The sequence below is a fragment of the Squalius cephalus genome, assembly GCF_949319135.1.
Source record: "Squalius cephalus genome assembly, chromosome: 3".
Classification (NCBI taxonomy): Eukaryota; Metazoa; Chordata; class Actinopteri; order Cypriniformes; family Leuciscidae; genus Squalius; species Squalius cephalus.
In genome coordinates, this window is record NC_137124.1 from 25,213,552 (window position 1) to 25,238,365 (window position 24,814).

A 24,814-nucleotide genomic window follows, 5' to 3' on the forward strand; every position below is an offset into this window, starting at 1 on the left:
CATTCACAGTGCCATTTTGTTTCTGCATACGTCGCTTGACCATATAGTTATCTGTTATATGGCTAGAATACATCAGAGATGTCAATCTGACTTGTCTTAGAATTACTGCATTACATTTAAACACATTTGAACTAGCTTAATCAAGGTCTTTGTTTTTTGAAGAATGCCATTAGGCTACCTGTTGAATTTCTTTGAATTTCCGTTTAGTTCATTCCATTCCACTTCCTGTCATTCCAATTCAACTGGACTGTGTGGCAAATTCAATTTTGCCAATCCTGTTTTGAACTGAACTCTGTGTTTGTATGTTAAAAGCAGTAATACCTGAAGTCTTGCGTTCTGAATACAGTATGTCAAATTCGACTTATATTAGCCAAGCTCAGAGAACTGTGATGCAATTATGTGGTACCAATGATGTTTTTGGATTCAAAACCTCTTTTAAAATGTGCTCAATTAATGATTTTGTAGAAGGTTATTGAAATAGTTCTGAATTCCATATTAAGTGTTTTGCATCTAAAGTTGTGTAATTTTGTTTATCTTTTTCTAGACTGTTGCCCTTCTTGGTGATGGACACACAGTGGTTCAGCAAACTCTGACAGTCTTTAGCTCCCTGTTGCATTCAGCAGTCCTGTCGTAGGGGCCGCTGAGGGGGCAGACACTTCATGCACTGAACTCATACAATGACTGATCCCATCATGGACTTCTTTGATGACCCTAACATATTTGGGGGAGGGCTTGACAGCCTAGTCCAGGATGATCCAGGGTTTACCCCTGGGTCAGTGTCCTTGGATGATGAACTTCACCTGGGTCCTAGTTTGGATAATCTTCAGGTGGATGCAGGGTCCAGATCTTCTACCATCCAACACGGGATACCCTACAGTCAACCTGTGGGGCATTTTGACACTGTGAAGGCACAGACCTCAATGGAACAGTCCTTTCCTGGTCCAGAAGTTGGGAGCAATGATGGAAGAGCATTTTTGCCACAGCAGCAACCATTTCAAGGGCATACTATGAACCAAGTGCCCCAGACCAATGGACTGTTTCTTCACAACAGCCCCATGTGGGGAAACCATGATCAAAAAGGGAATAACTACCATCAGCACCATCAACACCACCAACAACTTCATCAACAACTTCAACATAAACAATTTCAACAGCAACAACAGTTTCAGCAGCATCAAGCTCAACATCAGCAGTACAGTCATCAACATCTTCAGCAGAGACAGCACAGTCTCAATCAACACCCAATCTCAAACCAGCTGCAGCTTCCACACCAACATACCCATCAGGGCTTGCACGAAATTCCCAAGACCTATCAGGAACATCTCAATTTTTACTATGAGGGCAATGTTCCCCAAAATCATTCCCAGCAGTGCCACCATAACTCAGCGCTCAGTGTAGAGGGTAGTCCCTTTCACCCTACAGTTGCCCAGAGTGGTCATTCACAGTCCAAACAGTATCTCGAGGCCTCAATGAGGCCTGTGTCTTCTCAACACAGTGGCTTTCAGGTGGCACAAGGGGTCCAAGGTTTTACTACAGGTCCAAGGTTGGAAGACAATGACCTGGCCTTCCCTGTCCAGTCTTCCCCTGCAACCCATTCTTTCCCAACTGACTCGGTTAGCCATGCTTCGTCCTATCCCACTGCTCGTTACGTTCCCCCTGTAGTAAATGAAACTCAGTCTTACTCCTCTGCCCCAGTATCTATTACAACCTCTTCTATGGTCATCTCATCATCAGCTTCAAACCTGTTGGATACTGGTTGTCCTTTCTTGTCTAATTCCGGAATGGAACATCAGCAGCAACAAGTCCGAATACCGGGCAGTCCAGCACAACAGTGCCCCTTACGTAGCTCCAAATCAGACCAGAATCCCTTCAGCTCCTCTGAGGTATTCTCAGATGGCCTGAACTCATTCTCTGCAAACCGTCCGTTCTCTACGGCAGAGCGAAGGACCTGTGATGTGCCTGGATCTCTGGTTGCGAACCAGAGGGTGAGCAGCATTAATGGGCTTCAGGCTCTGGAGGAGGTCTTGCTTGGAGAGCAACCTGATCAAAGACTTGACGATCTGGGTGAAGCTTCTGACCTTATGGGCGATGAGCTGTTGCCCCAGCTGGAGGCACTAGACCAGGAAGAGAACTCCAATCACTCTTGGATAAATGTAGGACTAGGGAATGACCGAGAAGAAGAAGTGAAGGAGCAGGAAGGCATGGAGGATGTGCCAATGACATACAATCTACAGGTGAGAGAAGCAGTTCTCAGCTCTTTCCCAAATGTATCTTATTTTGTTTGATGGCTTTAAAGGTTCAGTGCTGGGATGATGGAGTGTGTCAGAGATTACAGCTATGAGCTCTCAGTTTCAGTTATCAGCTCTGCTTGGCTTATTTCGAGCGGATGTGAATGATTTGCAACAGGGTTTTTGTAGTCGTTGTTGGTGTTTATCAACACAGGAACTTTACAAGTTAATGATATGGATGAGAGATAAATGAAATTATTGCTGGAATGTTGCCAAGCAGACAATGGCTTACTTTGACAACAGTCTACATTGCAGTGTTCAACTGTACAGGAAGAGAAAGGTCAAGACAGACTGGCTCCATTAAATAATAATTCACCACTCCTCCTGTCAAGGGCCTTTAGACAGGTACTGTAGCAGCCGATTAAGAGTTGCAGTGGTGTTTAGGACTTACTGGGGCTAAGCGTACTTAAGGCTATAACAAGATGTGGGTCAGGCCAACCATAGGATAGTGGGAGGTGCACTCTGACTGACTAGAGTGGGTCTGGCTTGTGGTTTTTCTGAATGTGTGTGTTGATGTGAGATTAGTGTTTGTGTGTGAGTGCAGGCAGAAGGATGTTGATAATGAGGTTTCCTGAGGGAAATGGAGAATGAGAGAGAGAGAGAAAAGAGCAGGGGTACTGTCTAGACTGTGATCGCAAGCAGCAGGCAGTTCTTTCAGCAATACTGCCTGGCAGTGTCAACTCTCTCTCTCTCTCTCTCTCTCTCTCTCTCTCTCTCTCTCTCTCTCACACTATCTGTCTGTCTCTTTTTCTGTCTCACTCTCACTGTTGTGATGCATGAGCATCAGTCTTTCCCCTCAGCTCTTTGCTGCTGACACAGGGAGTTGAGGCTCAGTGATTCAGCTGCCACACTCTCTCTCTCTCTCTCACACACACACACACACACACACACACACACACACACACACACACACACACACATTGTGAACTCTCTCCACCAGTTCTACCAGGCACATGGAGTGCTCTCGCAGTCAGACTTGCGCTCACAAATACGCATACCCAGATTCTGATTTGCCAGTGCTCTTGTTTTTCCATGAGGAGAAATGGAAACTGGAGTCTCCTCTTTGTTTGTCAATAGATGGATTGTAGTTCATTGTACCATATTGATTATTGGCCAATATGATTGTTTTTATCAGTATTGTTAATGTTTCATGTAGGGCTGGGCGATATGACCAAAAAAATGATCATGAGAATCAGTCGATATCGATAATAATCACAATAAATGTCAAATATGTATTTCTTTCGAATTTAAAGGCAGATTTTTGCTCCTGAGTGGAAGTTGTAGAAACCAGACAGTTAATTGTGGTTTTGTCATCAGTACATAAAAAAAGTGCCAAACAGGTGAACATTTCACAAGTGAATATTAGCCTACATGTTTTGTCTCTTAGAAATGCACTTTTAACAGTAGCCTGAGTGGACTGACAGTAGCAGTTGCTTAAGTTGGGATGCAGATGTAAATTTATGTTCATTAACAAAAACAGTAGCATCTTTAAAAAATTTAAAAACCTCATTTTTAGAGGGTAACATTTTATAGGGTAAAATTTGATCGTCCATAGTATTTGTGTATTGGGCTTTACATGCAATAAAGCAATCAGAGTCTCATCTCCCATTCCCTTTAAATGCCAGTTGCAATCGCGCCATGGCGGATTCGCCATTTACTTGGCGGAATTTGATAGTGGAAAGACTGAACTCGTCTCCAGAGGAAACGGATCTGCTCGTGTACGAGGTTAAAGCATTGAGGTTAAAGCGAGGTTTTACATTTTAGCCTAATCCTTTTATTTTTAATATTTGGCTAGTTTGTGTGCTGCTGCGCGTCCCTTTGTGTGTAATAAGCAGAATGTACGCGCGTTGTGGACCCGCCTATAGGCGCACATTCCTAACGCGCTCTTTACATTACTAAAAAATATTGCACCATCGACTTTTAGTTGATTTTAGTGCACCACTGGACATGAAAATGATAACTGCGTCGGGCTGAAACTAGCAAAAAACACTCGCGTGGCGCCGCATTGCACCGGGTGTATGATTCTATAGGCTAGAGGAAAATTATATTGTGATAATTATCGTTATATTTATATTTATGTCTATTTACCATTTTTACAGTTAGATTACCTTTGCTGTCAATCACTTACACATAATCTTTAAAAATGCAAATTAATAACACTCTGCTAAATGTGATATTATTTATATTGTGTTTTAATTTTGATTTATTTAGACAAAATATTATTACATTTTAATATTGGCCTTTTATGGTTATCGGCCATAACATAAAAACAATTATAATGTATTGGTGCATCAATCTACTGTTTTAGAATATGTTACAAATTAACTAGACTTTATAAAGGTACTGAAAGCAAAGTCAGTCAAGATGGATTGTTATGTTCCCCTTTAGTCAATCTGCCTGTCCTCGTAGATCCTTAATTAAAGCAGAGGCAGGATGTGGATCAGAGTTCATATTGTGTGACTTCCTGTAGTGAGTGTGTCCTGTAGACACATTTGTGTGTGTGTCTGAGAGAGAGAGAGAGAGAGAGAGAGAGAGAGAGAGAGAGAGATGAGCCATTCATGTGCACTGGGCTGTGGAAAGCCAACAGATGTATAATGTGAGGCAGTCCCAGGGTAAAAGAGAGAGATGCACTCAACCTTCTCTCTCCCTGAGGGTCTCGAGTTTGTGCTTTAATGTCCTGAGTCTCTGGACCACGAGAGTTTGGTGTTTCAGTATTGTTGGATGTCAGTTTAGTTGCAGTAGAGGGGAATGTTTTTTTTTTTTGTGGTTTACTTTTTTGTGGTTTACCTTATGTTTGTAGAAAATACAAGATCATGTATTCCACATCGGTCTATGGGAAATGTCATATCATACCTTCTCATTCTAATGAACTCCTCTTGTGATATGAAAGCAGCTTTGTTGATTAGGATTGAAAATGATTGAGATTTAATGTTTGAATTAAATAAATAAATTACCATTTGATCTGACAGTTTAGGAATCAACAAAAATGGTTTGGAATGAGTGACAGGGTAGAGCAGCAGCGGCCACAGTGTTACAGGGTGGTGTGATAGTGTGAGGGCCCGAGAGAGCGAGCGAGACCGGCTGACGGCATGAACAGAGCCCCTTTGTGCTGCTGCTTTGTGCAGAATGAACATTCAGCAACATAGATGCAAATACCAATCCACATCACTCACATGCACACACAAACCCCCTAACCTACTGTCTGGATGCGATCCAGATGATGGATCCGCTTTTTGAATCTTTTTTCCATTATCTTTTTTTTATTCTTTCTCTGACTCTTGAAATTAAATTTTCTGTTTTTACTGTACTTTTGTGGTTTTATCTAAATGTCTTCTTCGCATTTTAAATGAGTATTAACATAGCCCATTTAGCCCCTACTGGTAGATGCTGTAACTGCTTAATCTGGCTATGTAGAGGATCTTTCTCCACTGATGGCAGAAATATTTGTCTGTTTATTTGTGTAGGGATAGCTCACCCAAAAATTTTAATTCTGTCATCATTTACTCACCCTCAACTTGTTCCAATCCTGTATGAATTTCTTTCTTCTACTGAGCACAAAAGAAGATATTTGAAGAATGTTGGTAATCAAAAACAGTTGATTGATCCCATTGACTTCCATTTTTTCCCATACTATGGAAGTCAATGGGGTCCATCAATAGAATTATCCCTTTAATACGGATGTCCCGATCATTTTTTTTGTGTGCCCAATCCGATCCGAGAGATTAAATATTGAGTCTCAATCTAATAGGCTACTTGTATTTTCCTATTCCTATTTCCCAAACTAAAGTTAATATGTGGTAAAGATCCGAACGAGCTAGCTTCTTAGTTATGGACTGACGACCCGACAATTCTTCCTTCTATTTCTTATCCCGACATTCTTATTCAGACTGTCAGTCCAAATCCGATTTTTGTCCATATCCGATTAAAATCTGATCAGAATTAGCTAACGTGAACAGCAAAAAAATCACATGAAATCCGTTTCATGAAATCCTATTCAGGAAATCCGCTTCAGTCTGAACGCTCTGATCAGATTTCGCGTGGATTATGTGACTTTCTCACGCCACGTAAAATGTAAACGTCAGATGTTGTTATAGGGAACATGCTGAAAGTCGCTGCTGAAACAAGGCTGTGTTGTTGCAAAGTGCCGGACGAGCAGAAAATTATTAATTTTGAAACCGGCGGAGACAAGAGCGCGGGAAAAAAGCTGTGCATACCAGCCTCCTCCAGTTCTGCAGCAGGCTCAAGACACAGTAGTCCAGCGCGGCGACTACACATTTCCATGCTGTAAAATTTAAATAAGACAACATCTCTATTGCAAATGCAAACCCCTCCATCAACTTAACGTCATTGCCATAGAAATCAATGCAGATATTCCGGAAAACGAAAGAGCTGCATGGACACACAAATCGATCTGAACAGTTGCGATACACAGTGTGGACATCATTTTAGATCAGATTCCAATCGGATAAAAAAATATTCGGATTTGGACTGACAGTGTGAACGTAGCCATAGTGAACTACTTTACGTCAACATTTTAGCCATAGTCAACGCTTCATTTACACTTTTGGTTGATGAGCTGATACTGTGCCTCTCTCAACCACAAACGCCTCTTTCATCAGTTTTTTGCACTCTTCTCTTTAATTTTTGACAGTCTATAGAACTCCAAATGTTTTTCCCGGTGCGACCGATTAGTACAGACCAAAACACGACCATTTTCAGCAGCAATAATAAGCCAAATTTGTGAGTCGATTCAGTTCAGTGGCATTGTTTACGTTCAGTGCCTCCAATATGGCCGAATTCCGGATTGATGACATGTTGTGAAAACCCTCTATATGCAATTTACAGTACATGTTTTTTTATGTGAGTGTTGATTATTATAGCTAATAATAAATAGCAACTAAAATTAATAATTTGGGCTCTGTTGTTATTGTAACCTTTAATATTATAATGTGTAATTAAGGGCTCCCCATATAGTTTACAGCATTAGCTAAGCTAGTTTTTTTATCCTTAAGAACATTTTAATTATAATAGAATTTATTTATGCACATATACACATTTGTTAAAAAAAACACAGTTTAATTTAAAAAAGAAAAAATAAGAAGCAATTTTGTCTTTAGTTTTCTCCCCCCTGCTGTACTGAACCCATACCGAACTGTGACTTCAAAACCGAGGTACGTACCAAACGGTCATGTTTGTGTACCGTTACATCCCTATTCAGCAATGATTCATTCAATTGTGTGTTTGAAAAGATTGTTGACAGTTACCTGTACGTGTCAGCGGCAGCATGACCGCAGATTTGAAGGTTTAATAGACATAGCCGAATCATTGTCATTTAGGGAATATATATTTGACATAAATGTATTTATTTAAAGGTATTCACTTGGCATTTGTACTCTGTTTCTGTATGTTTAAGAGAAAAAAAAATAGTAAAAGATGCAGGTGTCTTAATGCCTGAATGAAAATGGTTAAAGTTTGTGAAGTAAGGTGTGTATATGTTTGCTTGCTTGTCGGCTTTCTACCATGTGCTGCGTGAATGCGCTGTGTGAGTAAAACCGGTCTCTGTGTGTGTGCGCATCCGCCTCTTTGTGTGAGTGCATGCCTGTGTGTGGCCAACTTGCTTTGTTGCTTCCTGACTCTGCATCTGTGAGGTTTATATAACTGGGCCGGTCTGTCAGGCAGAGTCTCCAACCAGCACAGTAACCTGAGACCTGATTACCTCCCACTGCATGTCTGTGTGTTTGTGCTCCCCATCTGTGTGTATAAGTGGTTCATGCACATGCACATGCATGTGCATTCGTTTTTGTAAGTCTGCCACCAGCCGACTCAGACAGACAGACGTTTGCTCATTCAACCAGTCTGACAGCTCTGTTTCTCCCTCAAGCTCTAATCTAGGGTCAGAATCAAATGACGAATGACGTCAGGAGAAAAGCCGTGAGGTTCACAGATCTGGGGAGGGACATGAGGGGTTAAAGGTAAACAGGAAGGGTTTCTGGTAGCATTTCTATAGATAGGCGGTCTTTGCTGCACAGCGGAAGGGGAGGGAGGACAGAAAAGGAAGGACGTTGAGAAGAGGGAGGGGTTAGTCGAGTCATAAGGGGAAAAAAGCATGTGGGAAGTTTGCCAGGCCAAACTACACAGTAGGTCTCAATCTCTCAAGCCCTCTTTTACTTTACTTTACTTCCTCACTATGCATGTGTTTGTAGGTGTGTGGTATGTATGCAGAGTTCACTTCAGTCTACTGAAAATTAGCACGCTTAGACTTTGGTATTTGTGTGTGTGTGTGTGTCTGTGAGCTAGCCGGCCATTTTCTCAGCTCTCGCGAGGGGGGGTTAGAGGAATGTCAGGAGTTCAGGGCAATGACACTGTCTGATCTCCTGCCTGAGCTGTTTAACCCTTCACACACACACACACACACACGCTCACATGACATGCAGGGAGCTTAACAGGTGTGGGACGTCATCTTTGAGTTGGAAAATGTTCGTTTCAGCTTTCTACAGCTGCACTGTTTGCTGTTTGGAGGAGAAGTGTTTGATTTGGTTACTGTTGGTTTATTTGTTTTTGGTCTGGAGATGGCCATTGATTTGCGAGTTTCTGATTGGCCGAGAATTGCAGGGCTGCAGGTTTATGATTGGTCAATAGATGAAAAGGAGTCGCAGGTAGAAGTTAAGGCAGTTCATCAGTTTTTTCTCATTAAAAAGTGCTGTTACCTCTGTGATAGAATTTTTTTAAAATTGTATCTACATACTACATTTCCTCTAATCATTTGCTCTATTTTGCTGTGCTTTTCAGTACAGTTTCCTCATGTTAATGTCTTACTGTGGTGAAATAAAATTAAGTTTCATTTTAGTTTTTTGTTTAGACATGCTTTTTGATTATTAACATTTAAACCATTAAATAGGAGTCCAGAAAATGTAAAGGATTCATTGTGCATATTTTATGATTATAGCAAGACTAAAGTGACATCAGCTTAATTTATTATAAAGGGAGTGTTCCTTTGCTTTGCTGGTTGGAATTTCATTTTTTTTTTGTAGACATGCTTTTTTTATTATAAAAATTTAATTAAACCAATAAATGGCAATACACAGAATTTGGGGAAAATAAAACCGATTTCATAGGGCCCTATTTCAGTGATTGGAAATCATTTGATGATGATAAATATGAATTATAAATTGCATAAAAATATTTAGGGGTCTATAAAGATACGTAGAATTCACGTTCAATTCAATTCACATTTATTTGTTTAGTGCTTTTCACAATACCGTTTCAAAGCAGCTTTACAGAAAATGCATGCATCTACATTACAATTTAGAGTGATCTGTTATCAGAGGTGACTGTGTCCAAGTTATACATTTCAGAAATGTACATATACAAATCACGTAGTTAGCTAACAATATATATTACACCGGTGAACACTGTGTAATTTACGGCCCTCCAGACTTTTTCCTCTGGTCACATGCAAGAGTGGCAAACTAATTGTGCAGGTTCTTCCTCTGTATTTGTGTGTGTGTACTTTGATTTGAGAATTTGCATTTTTGTGAATGGTGTTCAGTGTGTTTTGAGTGATGTTTGCGTCTGTGTCTGATGGTGTGTTTTGTTTTCTCAGTCTTTCCCTTTTGCTCTAAATAATGAAAGAAGTGTAAAGGTCTAGTGGAGGCTACCCGCTGTGTGCTCTCTTTCTCTTCCCCCCCTGGCATGTATCTCTTTTCCTGGGTTCCTCATGGCCTACAAAACTTATGATTCATTCCCTATCTATCTATCTATCTATCTATCTATCTATCTATCTATCTATCTATCTATCTATCTATCTATCTATCTATCTATCTATCTATCTATCTATCTATCTATCTATCTATCTATCTATCTATCTATCTATCTATCTGTCTGTCTGTCTGTCTGTCTGTCTATCTGTCTATCTATCTATCTTATCTATCTATCTACAGGTATCTATCTGTCTGTCTGTCTGTCTGTCTATCTATCTATCTATCTATCTTATCTATCTACAGGTATCTATCTGTCTGTCTGTCTGTCTATCTATCTATCTATCTATCTATATCTATCTATCTATCTACAGGTATCTGTCTGTCTGTCTGTCTGTCTGTCTATCTATCTATCTATCTATCTATCTATCTATCTATCTATCTATCTATCTACAGGTATCTGTCTGTCTGTCTGTCTGTCTGTCTATCTATCTATCTACAGGTATCTATCTGTCTGTCTGTCTGTCTGTCTATCTATCTATCTATCTATCTATCTACAGGTATCTGTCTGTCTGTCTGTCTGTCTGTCTGTCTGTCTGTCTGTCTGTCTATCTATCTATCTATCTATCTATCTACAGGTATCTATCTGTCTGTCTGTCTGTCTGTCTGTCTGTCTGTCTGTCTGTCTATCTATCTATCTATCTACAGGTATCTATCTGTCTGTCTGTCTGTCTGTCTGTCTATCTATCTATCTATCTATCTACAGGTATCTGTCTATCTATCTATCTATCTATCTATCTATCTATCTATCTATCTATCTATCTATCTATCTATCTATCTATCTATCTGTCTGTCTGTCTGTCTGTCTGTCTGATGTGTCTATCACTAGCAGTTAGCCTATTAATCTACATTGCAGCCTAATTTATTTGTGTAATATATATTTGTTTTCTTTCTTTCTTTCTTTCTTTCTTTCTTTCTTTCTTTCTTTCTTTCTTTCTTTCTTTCTTTCTTTCTTTCTTTCTTTCTTTCTTTCTTTCTTTCTTTCTTTCTTTCTTTCTTTCTTTCTTTCTTTCTTTCTTTCTTTCTTTTTGTTCTGTAGAACCCTATAGTGAGTTAGGGTGTAGACTGAGGCTGGGGTTGATAGTAATCCTCTGAGACAGATTAGGTCACCCAACCAAACTCTGAATTAGTGTTGTCATGATACCAACATTTAGTAGTTGGTACCAATACCAGTAAAATTTCATGGTACTCGGTTCTAACTTTGGTACCATAGCAAAATTGTATCTATTTTATTATGTTTTTTTATTATTATTTGAAAATAAAAATAGTAAATAAATGAATTACTTACACTATCAATAATTATAAGTAAATAAAACATTAAAACATTAGTATGTAGCCTTCAAATATTGTTTAATTAAATAATTGCATTAAAAAGATTAAGTTGAGACAATTGAATAAAAGACAATTGGCTGTTTTTGGCCTATCTGATGCTATGGTTATCACAATGTCAAACATTGCAGTTTCAGATTGAGTCTGCAAAACTTTGCAGTGTTTACTTAAAATAAAAATAAAATGTATTCAAATTTGCATTAGGCTATTTACAGTAAGCGAGCAAAGTTATATACAGAAAAAAGAACCAATGAAGCTGATATCACTTCAGTTCACGCTCAATGACTGAGTGAAAAGCAAGTGTGCAGGCATCATGCAGAACACACTGTGGCGTATTGAGCGTATTCTGACTAACTTACATTTCTGATTGGCCATTGCGGTCACACGTGCAACAAACATGTCTGCAAATGGCTACAATAATCAATGCTGCAAAAACATGTTGTATATTGGCCAAAATGCTTTGTACCTCAGTTATTGTTTGGTTTTGGTATCATACTGTAGATTTGACTTCTTTAGCTCAAATCACAATAAAAAAACTGGAACAAATTGAAGTGCATTTTCAGCTTTGAGTGCATGACCTGCTTGATATGTTATGATATAGTTATCATTCATATTAAAATATATTTTGCAAAAAAAAAAAAAAATCATTAGTTAAAGATTTACATGGGTAAAGGATTATGATAGATTTGTTTGCATGTGGCCATTATGTCTTTGAGACTATTTATGCTCTGAAGAACGTGTGAAAGCAAATACGTGTAGGAAATCTCTCTCTCTCTCTCTCTCTCTCTCTCTCTCTCTCTCTCTCTCTCTCTCTCTCTCTCTCTCTCTCTCTCTCTCTCTCTCTCTCTCTGTGTTTTAGAGGGGGTTTGTGGTGTGTTCTGTGTGGGTCATTAATAGCCGTCGTGTTTAATGGGTTCAGGAAACCAATGCTACACATCAGGCCTTCCCTCATTAATCCTCTCTTTCCCTCCTTCCCTCCAGCTCTATCCGCTGTACTCCACACATTAGTCTGCAGGTCTAGTCCTAATTATGGACTCTAAACTCTCTCTCTGGTCCTGACAGTGTAATTCATTTTCACCTAAGCAGGACACAGATTTTATGTTATGGGCAGGGATATCATTACAGTGTTAGACTGTTATAAAAGCTCGGATCAAAGCTCGAACTTTAAGAACTTTAATATGGCATAAGTGTGTGAAAATGTGATATCTAAGTAAGGTTTTTATAAAAGTGCTTTTGTTAAACTTAAGATGGAGTTCATTAACAGCAGGAAAAGGAACTGACTTTTACATTATTCTTGACTGTGCAAATGTTACTTACCTCCATGATGCGGGTGTTTTGTGGGTGGTTGTCAGTGTGTTGCTATGTAGATGCCAAGGTGTTCTGAGTATTTGTAGGATGTTGCCATCTGGGTTTGAGGGTGTTCTGGGTGGTTGCTTATTGGCCTAATTTAAAAGGACCCACTCCACTCAAGTCTATGTTATTTTCATGGTTAGGCTTTGGAGCTTTGAAGGTCCGTTCAATGTTTAGTGTTCAAGTTCAATGTACTCTGTGAGTTTGGGGTCAGTAAGATATTTTAAAATAATTGAATTACTTTGTTCAGCTCTGTCCGTGTGTCATCGCATGTGCGACTCGAGTGACTTGAGCGCTTGAAAAGTGCTAGACAAAGTCCACTAGATAGTGCGCACGCACCAAACTCGTCTTTTTCCGCTTTCACGGCCAAAGGAGTAGGCTATAATTTAAAAGGCTTGCGTGCTCAACTGTGCATGAGACGGAGCGGGATGGGGAAAATTAACTATACCCAGGCCTTAAGTGATGCGAACTAAGGACTACAATGATGATGTCAAACCAAAAATATCCGCCCTCAACCTCTGAATTAGCCAATACTAGTGAGCCTGGAAGGGTAGTCATGGCAGCATGACTATTAATAACTAAAATTAAAAACATAAATATTAATAACTGATTATGTTGTAGTCAGTGTATGCTTTTCCTGTTTATTTTTGCATAGTAAAATATAACCCGTAGTAGGGCTGTCACTTTACGTTCGAAAATCGATTGCACAATCGATCGGACCAACCAACACAAGTTTCGAAAACGAAAATAGGGATTCGATTTTAACGGTCTTTTCTCGGAACGCGTCTAGCTCGTCACGATACGCCCGCAGCGAACGCGCGGCGTTACACAGCAACTCTGACAAACACACATTATACTTCTGCATAATGTTTCTATTTTTACTACAAAAATGTGAATTCTGCCGGTATTCAGACAGTCTCATGCATACAGATACAGATTCAGGCTACGGTCAACAATCGCCTACGTAGGCAACATTTGTTTGACTTTTCTAACCGTAAACACAGGCATGTTGAAGACAGTAATGTTTTTCATTGATGTTATGGCAGTCCACTCTGCTTATTGCTTTTCGAGAATGTTGCACTCCTGTTTGTCATTGTGCACGAAACTTCACGCCAATAAATCAACAGGAATATTGCAGACTTGTGCGCGTCTCAAGCGCCCTCTTTACGTTCGTCCTAATGCCTGTTCGTTGTCCGTGGATTTGCCCATATTTGGCGTTTAAAATGGAAACGTCTTTAGACATGGAAAATCGATTTTACAATCGATTCAATGAACACATATGTCTCAAAAATCGAACAGGATTTTTTCACAAAAGTGACAGCCCTAACCCGTAGTTGTAGTTTGTCTTTTTGGCCAAATAATTTTGTCAGATAAATATCTTCTTTCCTCAAATCTAACATATTTAAAAAAAAATATATAACACATTTTCCTCATATTTTGATGGTTTAATCAAACTTGTAGGGTCATTAAAAACAAATTTACCCTCCAGACATCACTTTTGGCCACTACTGTAATATGTTTGGTGTGGTCAGTACCACAATAGTGCTAATGCAGACCCTACTTACTGTGGGCTGGTCCAAGTCATCACTGGTGCACTGCTGTCATCATTACTTTTATTACTGCAGTTAGAGCATTGATTTGTAGAGAGGGAGAAGTTACATTTTTTACTAGGTCAGTTACAAAAAGAATACCTAGACAATCAAGCTTGTATTCTTTCATTAACTCAGTTATTATGTAACTCTTTCTCTTTCTCTCTCCCTCTCTTTCTTTCTCTGTGGAGCTGAACTCCTCCCATTATCTTGGTGATGCTATTTCATCTTATTTACATATTAACCATTTGGTTGCCATGGCGTAGAGGTGGTTTGTGCCATGTGACCTTCAGAACATGTGCATATCTCTCTTTTTCCTCCCTACAGTACATACAAGCACACTCTTTTCTTTGCTTTCTTCATCTTCTAAGTGATTCTTTCTTGGCTGCCTGTACAAATACAGCCAGGTTGCACATAAAATTAAGTACCAAACACATCCTATAAATCTTTTAGAAATGTAGAAATACCATTTTCACATTACCACATCTTTTTCACAAATTGCAAGCATATTTAATTATATGATTTATTTTATTATTATTTCTATTTATTAATTTCATTTTATTTTTTGCATGTAAGTAGATGATCGCATGAACTGTGTATTGAAGCATTCGTTTGAATTGTTTCCACGAGTCCAAACTTCAAGGCCTTGTTATCTCTCTCTCTGTTTTGTTATCTCTCTCTGTCACACAAAGCCTGTTACAGAACATTGTATTTTACGGAGCCCTTAAAGGCACATGGTGGTAGAAGAAAAATATGAGAGATGGAAGAAATTATTTGTCAATGCTTTTGCGTTCTCTCGTTAATGGTTTGCGTTCCCCCGAGAAACTTAGAGTTTCCTCACAAAAACGTTTGCATTCCACAGAGAAACTTTGAATTCGAAACATTTTGTTCAAACAAACAAAGTTTATCGGGGTAACGCAAAGCATTTGCGAGAGAACGCAAAAGCATTGACTTTTCCCTCCCATCTCATGTTTTTTTTCCACCATCATGTCCCTTTTAGGGCTCCATAGTAATTGTACCTAGTAGGCTATAGGCCTACTGCCAGAGGAGAAATCTGCACATGCCGCAGCTATGTGCCACCTAGTGAGAAGGAGTGTTTTTAAATGACTTTCAGGTCTCTTGTATTGCGTTTACTTTATTTAACCTTGTAAAAGTTGATCTTACTCCAGTCCCAAGGCTAGGCCTAGCCAAAGCTAATCTCTCTGCTACCCTGTAAGATTCTTATGCTAAGCTGACCCACTTTTGTGTGTGATTTCAGATTGGGGTGGGGGCATAAACATTTTACTCATTTTACTCCTCTCTATTTTTTCATAGTGCAAACACTTGCTTTCATTTTTGCTGTGTGTGTATGTGTGGGCACAAGTGGGTTTTTTTGCAGTGCATGTGCACAGTTGCACATGGCCAATCTATTACACTTTGGGAAAGTGAGGACACGACCTCATTTCCCTTTGAGTATCTGTTGTCACTTCCTGTTAGTCGATCCAGCAGCACATGAACTCAAGCCTGTGTGTCTAAATCTGATGATTGTAGTGCTGACATGATTATGATGCATTTAAAATTATAATTGTGACTTATTTTACTTGTTTGGATCAAACCAAAGCTGTTTTGTCACAAATTATCTGTTGAATGCATGTGTAGGTGTATTAATTTTCTTGAACACTTGCTGTTGTTAATTTTTTTTATGCCTGGTTGGATTCAGCAAGTAAAGAAATTCAGTATTTTTAGGGTTAAGTTGTGAAAGTTAATGTAATAACAGCTAGCACCCTCTGCTGGACCTCCTGTTTCACAATGAGCTAAAGAGGGAGAGAGAGAGAGTGAGCGAGCAAGGGAGAGAGAGTGAAAAACGAGTCCGGATTTTAACGACATCTCTAATATTCATGCTGATGCGTTTTGCTGCTTTGTGCTTTCATTTCTCGCCGCTGCGTCTGCGTCTCCTGCTCGCCGCACACACCCCAGCCTGAGACAGGGGAGGGAACAAGGGAAAAGGAAGGAAAGAAAACAAGTGGAAATAAGGAAAACAAGCTACGGAGCGTCCAACTGAGCCAGTACAAAAAACCTTTTGTGTTAGCAATCCTACCTTCGTCTGGTATGTGAAAGGAGAAAGAGGAACGAGAAGTCTTGTCGGTCTATGCGTGTGTGTGAACGCAAGAGAGTGGACGAGAAAACGACGGCCGGGAGAGATCGAGTGCAGTTGTTCTCGGACGGACAGTTGGAGGGAATCGATGAGAAAGAGAGAGCAAGAGAGGGAGGGAAAAGAATAGACAGAGCCCAGCTGAGCACAGCAGAATGAGAGAATCCCGGACCAGCGTGGCTGCTTCATCAGTCTCTTCCTCATTCCCTCGTTTTCCGTGAAGCGCGGCTCCATGCAGCCCGGCCAGGGGAGGAGGAGGAGGTGAACAGGGCTTCTTCAGCCACGGACCTGCTGGGGGAGGAAGGGAGAGAGGGAAAGTGAGCGAGAGAGAGAGAGAGAGAAGGGAGGAGGGAGCGTGCAAGAGAGAGAGAGAGAGAGAGAGAGAGAAAAAACGGCGAAAGGGCAAGGCTTTTGTTGGCGATTGGAGAGAGGGAAGAGGGGGGAAAGAAGAAAAGAAAAAAACATGTCTACGGTGAAGAGACCGAGAGGACGGGTGAGTGAGTGAGTGAGTGAGTGAGTGAGTGAGAGAGCGAGCATGTGTTTGTGTATAGGGTGGAAGAGGAGGGGGAGGGAAGGGTGGAGGTGGGGGAGGGGGCCAGCAGGAACTGAACAGCTACAGGCTCATGCGGCAGGCTTCACAATCGCCGCCATCTTGTGCTAACTGCTTCTCTCCATTTCTTATTTTCTAGCTTGCATGCTAACAGGGAATGCTATGTTAGCTAGCTTTTGGTGCTTGTCTGCTCTTCTTCCTGTTTCGTTTTCAGTGCCGTGGGATGTGCCACATACGTGTGCGCATCAGGCTTTGTGTGGCAGCGCCGCATGCACGTTTCTGTTTCAATATGGTTTCATTATAAGCGGAGACGTTGATGACCTGAGCGAGGAGAGAGATTGAAATTGCTGCAGCGCTGGCAGCCTGTAATTTCAGTTATTTATAGATGTGTAACATAGCTGCAGTGCTCATGGCTTGCTGCATTTTCCCCTCACTCGCTCTCTCTCTCTCTTGCTCGCTCACGTCATATTCTCTCTATTACTCATTTTCTCACATACGCCCTCCCGCCTTTCCCCTATAGCTTTTCTCCTTGTCTCCATTCCTGTTGATTTACCCCTTCATGCCTCGAATGGATTAGTGTGAATATTTCAGGAGAGCTCAGTCTCTCTCTCACTCTGCTCTCCGGCTCATGTTTAGCCACCGAATGAGTTAGTGTTTATAACCCTCCCCCACTCTTTTCTTTTGTTTCACTCTTTCCAGATAATTCCCTTTTATTTAGCCATCAGGAAAGCGCAGGCCGGGTGATCCCATTTTATATATCTCTTTTTTTGAGAGTCAACAAAGCTTTATTGGCATGACTGGAACATTGCTTTGGACGTGTGTCCTGTTTATAAAGAGCAAGTGTGCAAAATAAAACCTAATAAAGTAAAAGATAAGATCTTGTTCTCATTCTTTATGGGGTTCAAACTCACTTTATCTGCTTTCCTGGTGAGAAAAAGTGTGAGAATTTAAGGAATTAGAGAGTCAGCGAAATGGGCATGAATAATAAAAGTTGGCATGTCTCGGCCTGTTATATGATCGTGCGGTGAATTATACATGTCTGTCTTTTTATTTCATGGGGTGAGGGTGGATAGTGTGAAAAAACTGTCTCTCAGGTTGACGATTTCAATTCTTGACCTTTGATAAGTGGGTGATGCCGTTCTGATGAACTGTGACTTATTAACACCTCTATTCTGAATGTTTACAAATAATATCTATCATATTTAAATGCTTAAATTGGTGCTAAAGTTATAAATACGTGCATGAGTGTGCAGCCTCCGTGGTGTTCTGCGTTTGCCTGTGCAGTTGTCCAAATCTTTCCTTTATCTTCCTCTATAGCTGGTTGGCCACGTGATTGGAGAGCAGTGAATATTATGAAACCCAGGCTTTAGGAACAATGATGATGCAGCAGTTCAAAGATGGAGGATTTCCCATGTTGTCATCCAGTATGTGTGGGTGGACTCAGGCTTACCATGCTGCATTGCTTCAGCTACTATCAGATTGAGAAAGGATCTCCAAGGATTTTTATCTTGGACCTCCCCTTATGTTTAGTCTGCTGGCGAGGTCATGAAATGCCTAGTGTGCTTATTAAATTCTCAACCTATATTGAGCTGGGTAAAGAAAGACCCCAAACTCTTGAACGGTATTTGAGCTGTAAGCACATAAAGTGCCTCTACTACCTGACAGGCCTCACTGTAAAAGGTGTAGTGAGAAATCACACCTGTCTCAGTAACAGCCCTAGACACTGTAACTGCAAAAAAGAATCAGGGGAGCGAGACATGTTTTAGCAATCAGTAAACTACCCAATCAGAAATGTTATTAGCCTGTCAACAAGGTATGAAATTAATTTTTTTGCCCTCCAGGCACAAAGGCTGGTGAAATTCCCAGTTCAAAATATATGACATATATAGGCCTATATAAAATGTGCAAAAAACATTTTTTTTTTCTTAGTTTTTTGGACTAATACAATCCCTGGTTTCTTTTAATTTAATTAAAATCAGCATGAAATGGAAATTCACCTATCTATTTTCCAAATTCATGTTATTAATCTTATTTTGAATGAAATGCATACATTTCATTTTCTTTTTTCCTTTTTTTTTTTTTTTGAGCCTATAATTTTTAATCAAAACATCATAACTGGATCTTCCAGTGAAACTACAGACTTTTCTCTTGTGACGTATGCTGGACTTCTCCAATCATTTAGCCTGCTTAAACCCCAGCCCTTTCTTATAGTCGACTGCAAGCTCGCATTCAGATCCTGCCTCCATTCAATCAACAACTGATGAATAGAATCCCTGCCCAACATTTTTTTTCTTTTTTGATAATCCGCTGCACACGGATGTACGTCACAATATGAAAAAAAAGAAAAGATTTATCTCTACTTTCATTACATTGCGACTTTAAGATCTCAGTTAACTTTTCATTGACACTGTTATTATATTTTTTGTTTTGAGCCCAATTTTTTAAATCAGACATTATCAAAAGGAACCTGTAGAGCTTTGCCTTCACAGTATATATTATAAACGAACAAGCGTACAATTGCAAAATTACCTACCACTATCTGTAAAACTACTAGCATTTGGCTGGTAGGTCGTTAATTTAATACCCTGCTTGTGAATGATTTTTGTCTGGCATCTCTTTGGAGGTCTGGGTTTTGGAGAGAGGTTTTGTGCTTGAAGTTAACATAATGGTGGAAGTTAGCGAAACATCTTAAATCACTTACAGAACCTTTAATCTTACGTGCAGAGTAGCTGTTTCACTGTACTGACTTTGTCCCCCTTAATAAGAAACCTATTAAAGTATTTACATCCGCTCGAGTCCAAGTTTTCTAGGTCATGACTAGAGGAGTAATGTCATGGCTGTTCATGGAACTCAGCTCATCATCCTGTTTCATGTCGAATAGTGCTCTCAAATTGACCGGCAGACTCGTCTACATGGCATCATGGTATCTTAAATAGTGTATTGTTCATCATGGGTTTAGCATATGGAATTACAGAATACTGAAATAGAAACTTATCTATTGGTTTCCTGTACAGTCCTGCCTACACAAGAATTCTAGACAAAGCTAGTCTTATGGAGAACATTAATATCATGGTTGGATGGTAACATCTTTTTTTTCCTCTCTTTTCTCACAGCCTCCTAAGAACACTAATGGTCCCAGCAGCCAGCCACGGGTACTCAGCCCTCCAGTGAAAAACAGCTCCTCTTCTTCCTCTTCGTCATCCTCGTACGTATCCGTGTCTGAGAAGAGGGTGCTGAAGCATCAGCAACAGCAGCAACAGCAGCAGCAGCAGATGGAGTCATCTCTTTCGGACGATAAACAACAGAAGGCCAATCGAATTATCTCTGAGGCCATCGCCAAAGCACGAGAGAGGGGAGAGAAAAATATTCCGCGCGTCATGAGTCCCGAATGCTTTCCGTCTTCATCGTCGCAACACCGCAGTCACAGGGCAGGTTCCTCCAAATCCAGAGGCAAGAATAAGAGTTCCAAGAAGGCCCGGATTGTGGCGTCATCCAAGCCCAAACAAAAGGCTAAAATTGGGTAAGACCAATGTGACATCCTCCCACGTTTTCATTCATTTGTTTCTTTGTCTGGGAGCGGGAGGGGAAATGTCATACAGATGTGTCCGTCATCATTTGTGATGACTTCTTCAATTCATCCAAGAACATCTCTGTAACTTCACCTGCGTGTTGTTAGCCATGCAGATAATTACTGCAAGTTAAAGAGGTTTTACTGCTTACACGTGGTCTTTTTTAAGTTGTTTTTGTGTCTAAAAACAGATGAGAGTCAAGCTTTCTTAAAGATGCAGCGCTTTATCAGAGTGTGAGGAGCATTGAATGTCATGTTAAATGCTGTTAGCTGTTTAATTAAGCACTAAGGCAGGGGTCGGCAACCTATTGTACGCATGCCAACACTGGCACGCGGAGGGTTAATCGCTGCAAATTTCTGAGATATTCAACCAAGTATACTGAGTCCTTATTAAACATTCCACACACATCGAAATAACTGTGATGCATGTGGAAACTCTGTTCATGCTTACCTGGTCACTTCTCGTGTTTTCTCTGATCGGATAGCCATCCAATCATGAAAAGACCGAAAGAGAAGGGGGTGTTGTGGCACAGTGATTAACTTGGAAACTTAAAAATGGCACTTCATGACAAAAAGGTTGGCCGACCCTTGCAAGGCATGAGAGGCTGTGCAATATTGTGAATAGGGGTGTACCGATACACGTATTCGTATTGAACCGTTCGGTACGAGGCTTTCGGTTCGGTACACATTACAAACCGAACGATTCGTTGGACCATTTTTCCTGCCTCTGCGACAAAATCTTTGTTAGCACAACGTTGCCCAACATCAAATGGCAAACGTAATGAAAGCGGAACAAAACTGCCCTACTTATTTGTTCTTCATGGACTGTTTATGAGTTTGGACCAGTGGCACAGCGCTAAGAAATCGAATAAAGAAAGCATTTGAATTTGCCAGTGAACTAATAACATCGCTGCGAGATCTAGTGAGAAGCATTCAAATGTCTCCGCTATTAACCGTAGATCAAACGCCAACATCACCCCAGTGTGTCAATAACTGGAACTAGATGAAAACAAGGAGAAACACACATGCTACAGATTATCCCCACAGCATTTAGTGGACACTCATCTTTCTGAAGAAAAAAACTTAAACATTGAGTAAAAACACTGAGAACTGAGTTCCATATAAAAACAAAATTGTTATTTTCTTTGTATTTGTTTATAACTACTACTACACTATTACATACATTTTTTATATAAGGAGCTGTTTTTGTTTTATATGCTGCTGAGACGACACCCCAGAAGATGGGTCATAGCTCCATCATTGTTCAAAGTAAAAAAAAGATCATACTTTATGATGTTAGTTTTAATAAATAAATAAAAAATTAAAATTAAAGAAATTTCTCTGGCATTTCTTTCTTTTTGCTGTATCGAAAACGTACTGGACCGTGACACCACTGTGTCATATTGTGAACTGTGAATTTTGTGAACCGTTACACACCCCTAATTGTGAATATAGTTAAGAGTAAAGGGCATTGATGTTTCTCAGTTTTAAGAGCATTTGTTAACATTTGACTAAAGCAGAGACGCCTGAACATTTTACTATGAAGGGCCAAAAAGCAAATATTTCATTCTATCCAACTATATTCAAATTAAGATTTAAAAAATATAGTCTAATTTACTTATATTCTACACTGAACAAAATTATAAACACAACACTTTTGTTTTTGCCCCCATTTTTCATGAGCTGAACTCAAAGATCTAGCCTAAAACTTTTTCTATGTACACAAAAGGCCTATTTCTCTCAAATATTGTTCACAAATCTGTCTAAATCTGTGTTAGAGAGCACTTCTCCTTTGCCGAGATAATCCATCCACCTCACAGGTGTGGCATATCAAGATGCTGATTAGACAGCATGATTATTGCACAGGTGTGCCTTAGGCTGGCCACAATAAAAGGCCACTCTAAAATGTGCAGTTTTATCACACAGCACAATGCCACAGATGTCGCAAGTTTTGAGGGAGTGTGTAATTGGCATGCTGACTGCAGGAATGTCCACCAGAGCTTTTGCCCGTGAATTGAATGTTCATTGCTCTACCATAAGCCATCTCCAAAGGCGTTTCAGAGAATTTGGCAGTACATCCAACCGGCCTCACAACCGCAGGCCACGTGTAACCACACTAGCCCAGGACCTCCATATCCAGCATCTTCACCTCCAAGATCGTCTGTGACCAGCCACCCGGACAGCTGCTGCAACAATCGGTTTGCATAACCAAAGAATTTCTGCACAAACTGTCAGAAACCGTCTCAGGGAAGCTCATCTGCATGCTCGTCGTCCTCATCAAGCTCTCGACCATGACTGTTCGCCGTCGTAACCGACTTGAGTGGGCAAATGCTCAGATTCAATGGCGTCTGGCACTTTGGAGAGGTGTTCTCTTCACGGATGAATCCCGGTTTTCACTGTACAGGGCAGATGGCAGACAGCGTGTATGGCGTCGTGTGGGTGAGCGCTGATGTCAACGTTGTGGATCGAGTGGCCCATGGTGGCAGTGGGGTTATGGTATGGGCAGGTGTATGTTATGGACAACGAACACAGGTGCATTTTATTGATGGTATTTTGAATGCACAGAGATACCGTGACGAGATCCTGATGCCCATTGTAGTGCCATTCATCCACGACCATCACCTCATGTTCCAGCATGATAATGCATGGCTCCATGTTGCAAGGATCTGTACACAATTCTTGGAAGCTGAAAACATCCCAGTTCTTGCATGGCCAGCATACTTACTGGACATGTCACCCATTGAGCATATTTGGGATGCTCTGGATCGGCGTATACGACAGTGTGTTCCAGGTCCTGCCAATATCCAGCAACTTCGCACAGCCATCGAAGAGGAGTGGACCAACATTCCTCAGGCCACAATCAACAACCTGATCAACTCTATGCGAAGGAGATGTGTTGCACTGCCTGAGGCAAATGGTGGTCACACCAGATACTGACTGGTTTTATCTCGGCAAAGGAGAAGTGCTCACTAACACAGATTTAGACAGATTTGTGAACAGTATTTGAGAGGGGCCATCTCTTGACTAAAAGCAATTCAAAACATTCACTCCTCCTATGCCATGTTTTGAGAAAGTGTGAAAACATGTCTAAGTTGTCAAAACATGTCATTTGCATGTCAGCCATTTCTTTCACCTTAATGTGCCCTTCCACTTGTGCAAAACTATAAAAAATCCACCTCAGGCTAACGCATAGACTTTTATGCAAATGTTGAGAGTTAATGCGCATATCAAGAATTTCCTGTCAGGTTTTTTTTAGCACAACTTTAGCTGGAAACCCAACAATAGTCTCTGGCGGGTACAAAATTCTAGCACTGCAAAGATGGCAAGCACAGCAAAATGCTCTGTAAAATTGTAACTCTGTAAGTTCAAGAAAATTGAATTCTAACAAAAGTGCCAACGTTCCATTAGATGTTTACAGATATATTTTACTTTAATGTCATGCTGATGATTCTGCCTTTAGCTGTTAGGAAGTATTTGGACCTAGAAGCTCAGATCATGCATGGAGAGTGTTCGTTTTAACCATATCTTACCAGTTACAGAACCTTCTAGCAAACTATTTTGAACCAATGACCCCTTTTAATAACCCCAAACTGTATGAGAAATGAGAAATTCTGCCCTAGCAGTTCTTCCGAGACTAATATAGGGGCCATTTTTAAATAATATTTTAAGACTTTTGTTCACTAGTATGAAAAAACTGAGATCAGTAGGGATGGATTCTGATCCAGAACCAGTTTCTATTAGATCAGTAATCTGAGGTAGGAATTTTTTAATTGTTAATGCCAAAGACTCCCAATATGATGCAAAGGACCATAATTCAAGTCCATATATTTCAAAACTTATTCATACTGTCTGGAAAAAATAATGTTATGTTATTGTTATTTTTTTATAGTAAATAATTGGCATTCATGTTGTAATTGTACCAAAGCCTCAATAAATGGTTGTATTGTTATCTGAAAAATATTCATTCAAAATAATTATGAATTATTTTCACAATAAATAGTGTTTTTTTTGTCTTAATCAAACCCCCTTGTACCCCTTTGATGCCACCTAAGGGGGTCCCCGGGCCCCAGTTTGAAAAGTATTACAAAATGTACCTCACACGTAACAGCAGTGCTCACACAGACATCCTCTTCTGGAGAGTATGAATAGATCATAAGTCTGAACTGAATATGCAGAGCTTTATGACATCATGATGTCATCTGATCTGCATTAATGGAGGACTGAATGGAAGAACGTGACATGAGATTTCTAG

The 24,814-nt window shown here is 40.2% G+C and overlaps 1 protein-coding gene across 7 annotated transcripts in view; it reads left to right on the top strand.

Moving 5' to 3' along the window:
* chd9 (chromodomain helicase DNA binding protein 9) overlaps positions 1-24,814 on the top strand; it is a 76,951-nt gene that overhangs the window by 10,052 nt on the left and 42,085 nt on the right. For 5 of the 7 annotated variants that reach the window (XM_079865391.1, XM_079865393.1, XM_079865394.1 and 2 more), the window contains exons 2-3: positions 545-2,234; positions 20,108-20,514. In XM_079865391.1, the coding sequence (XP_079721517.1) occupies positions 678-2,234; positions 20,108-20,514 (1,964 nt within the window). In that variant the 5' untranslated portion in view covers positions 545-677. Of the gene's footprint in view, positions 1-544; positions 2,235-8,352; positions 8,426-16,266; positions 16,938-20,107; positions 20,515-24,814 lie in introns of those variants that run through there. The other 2 variants (XM_079865397.1, XM_079865396.1) reach the window with 2 other exon arrangements.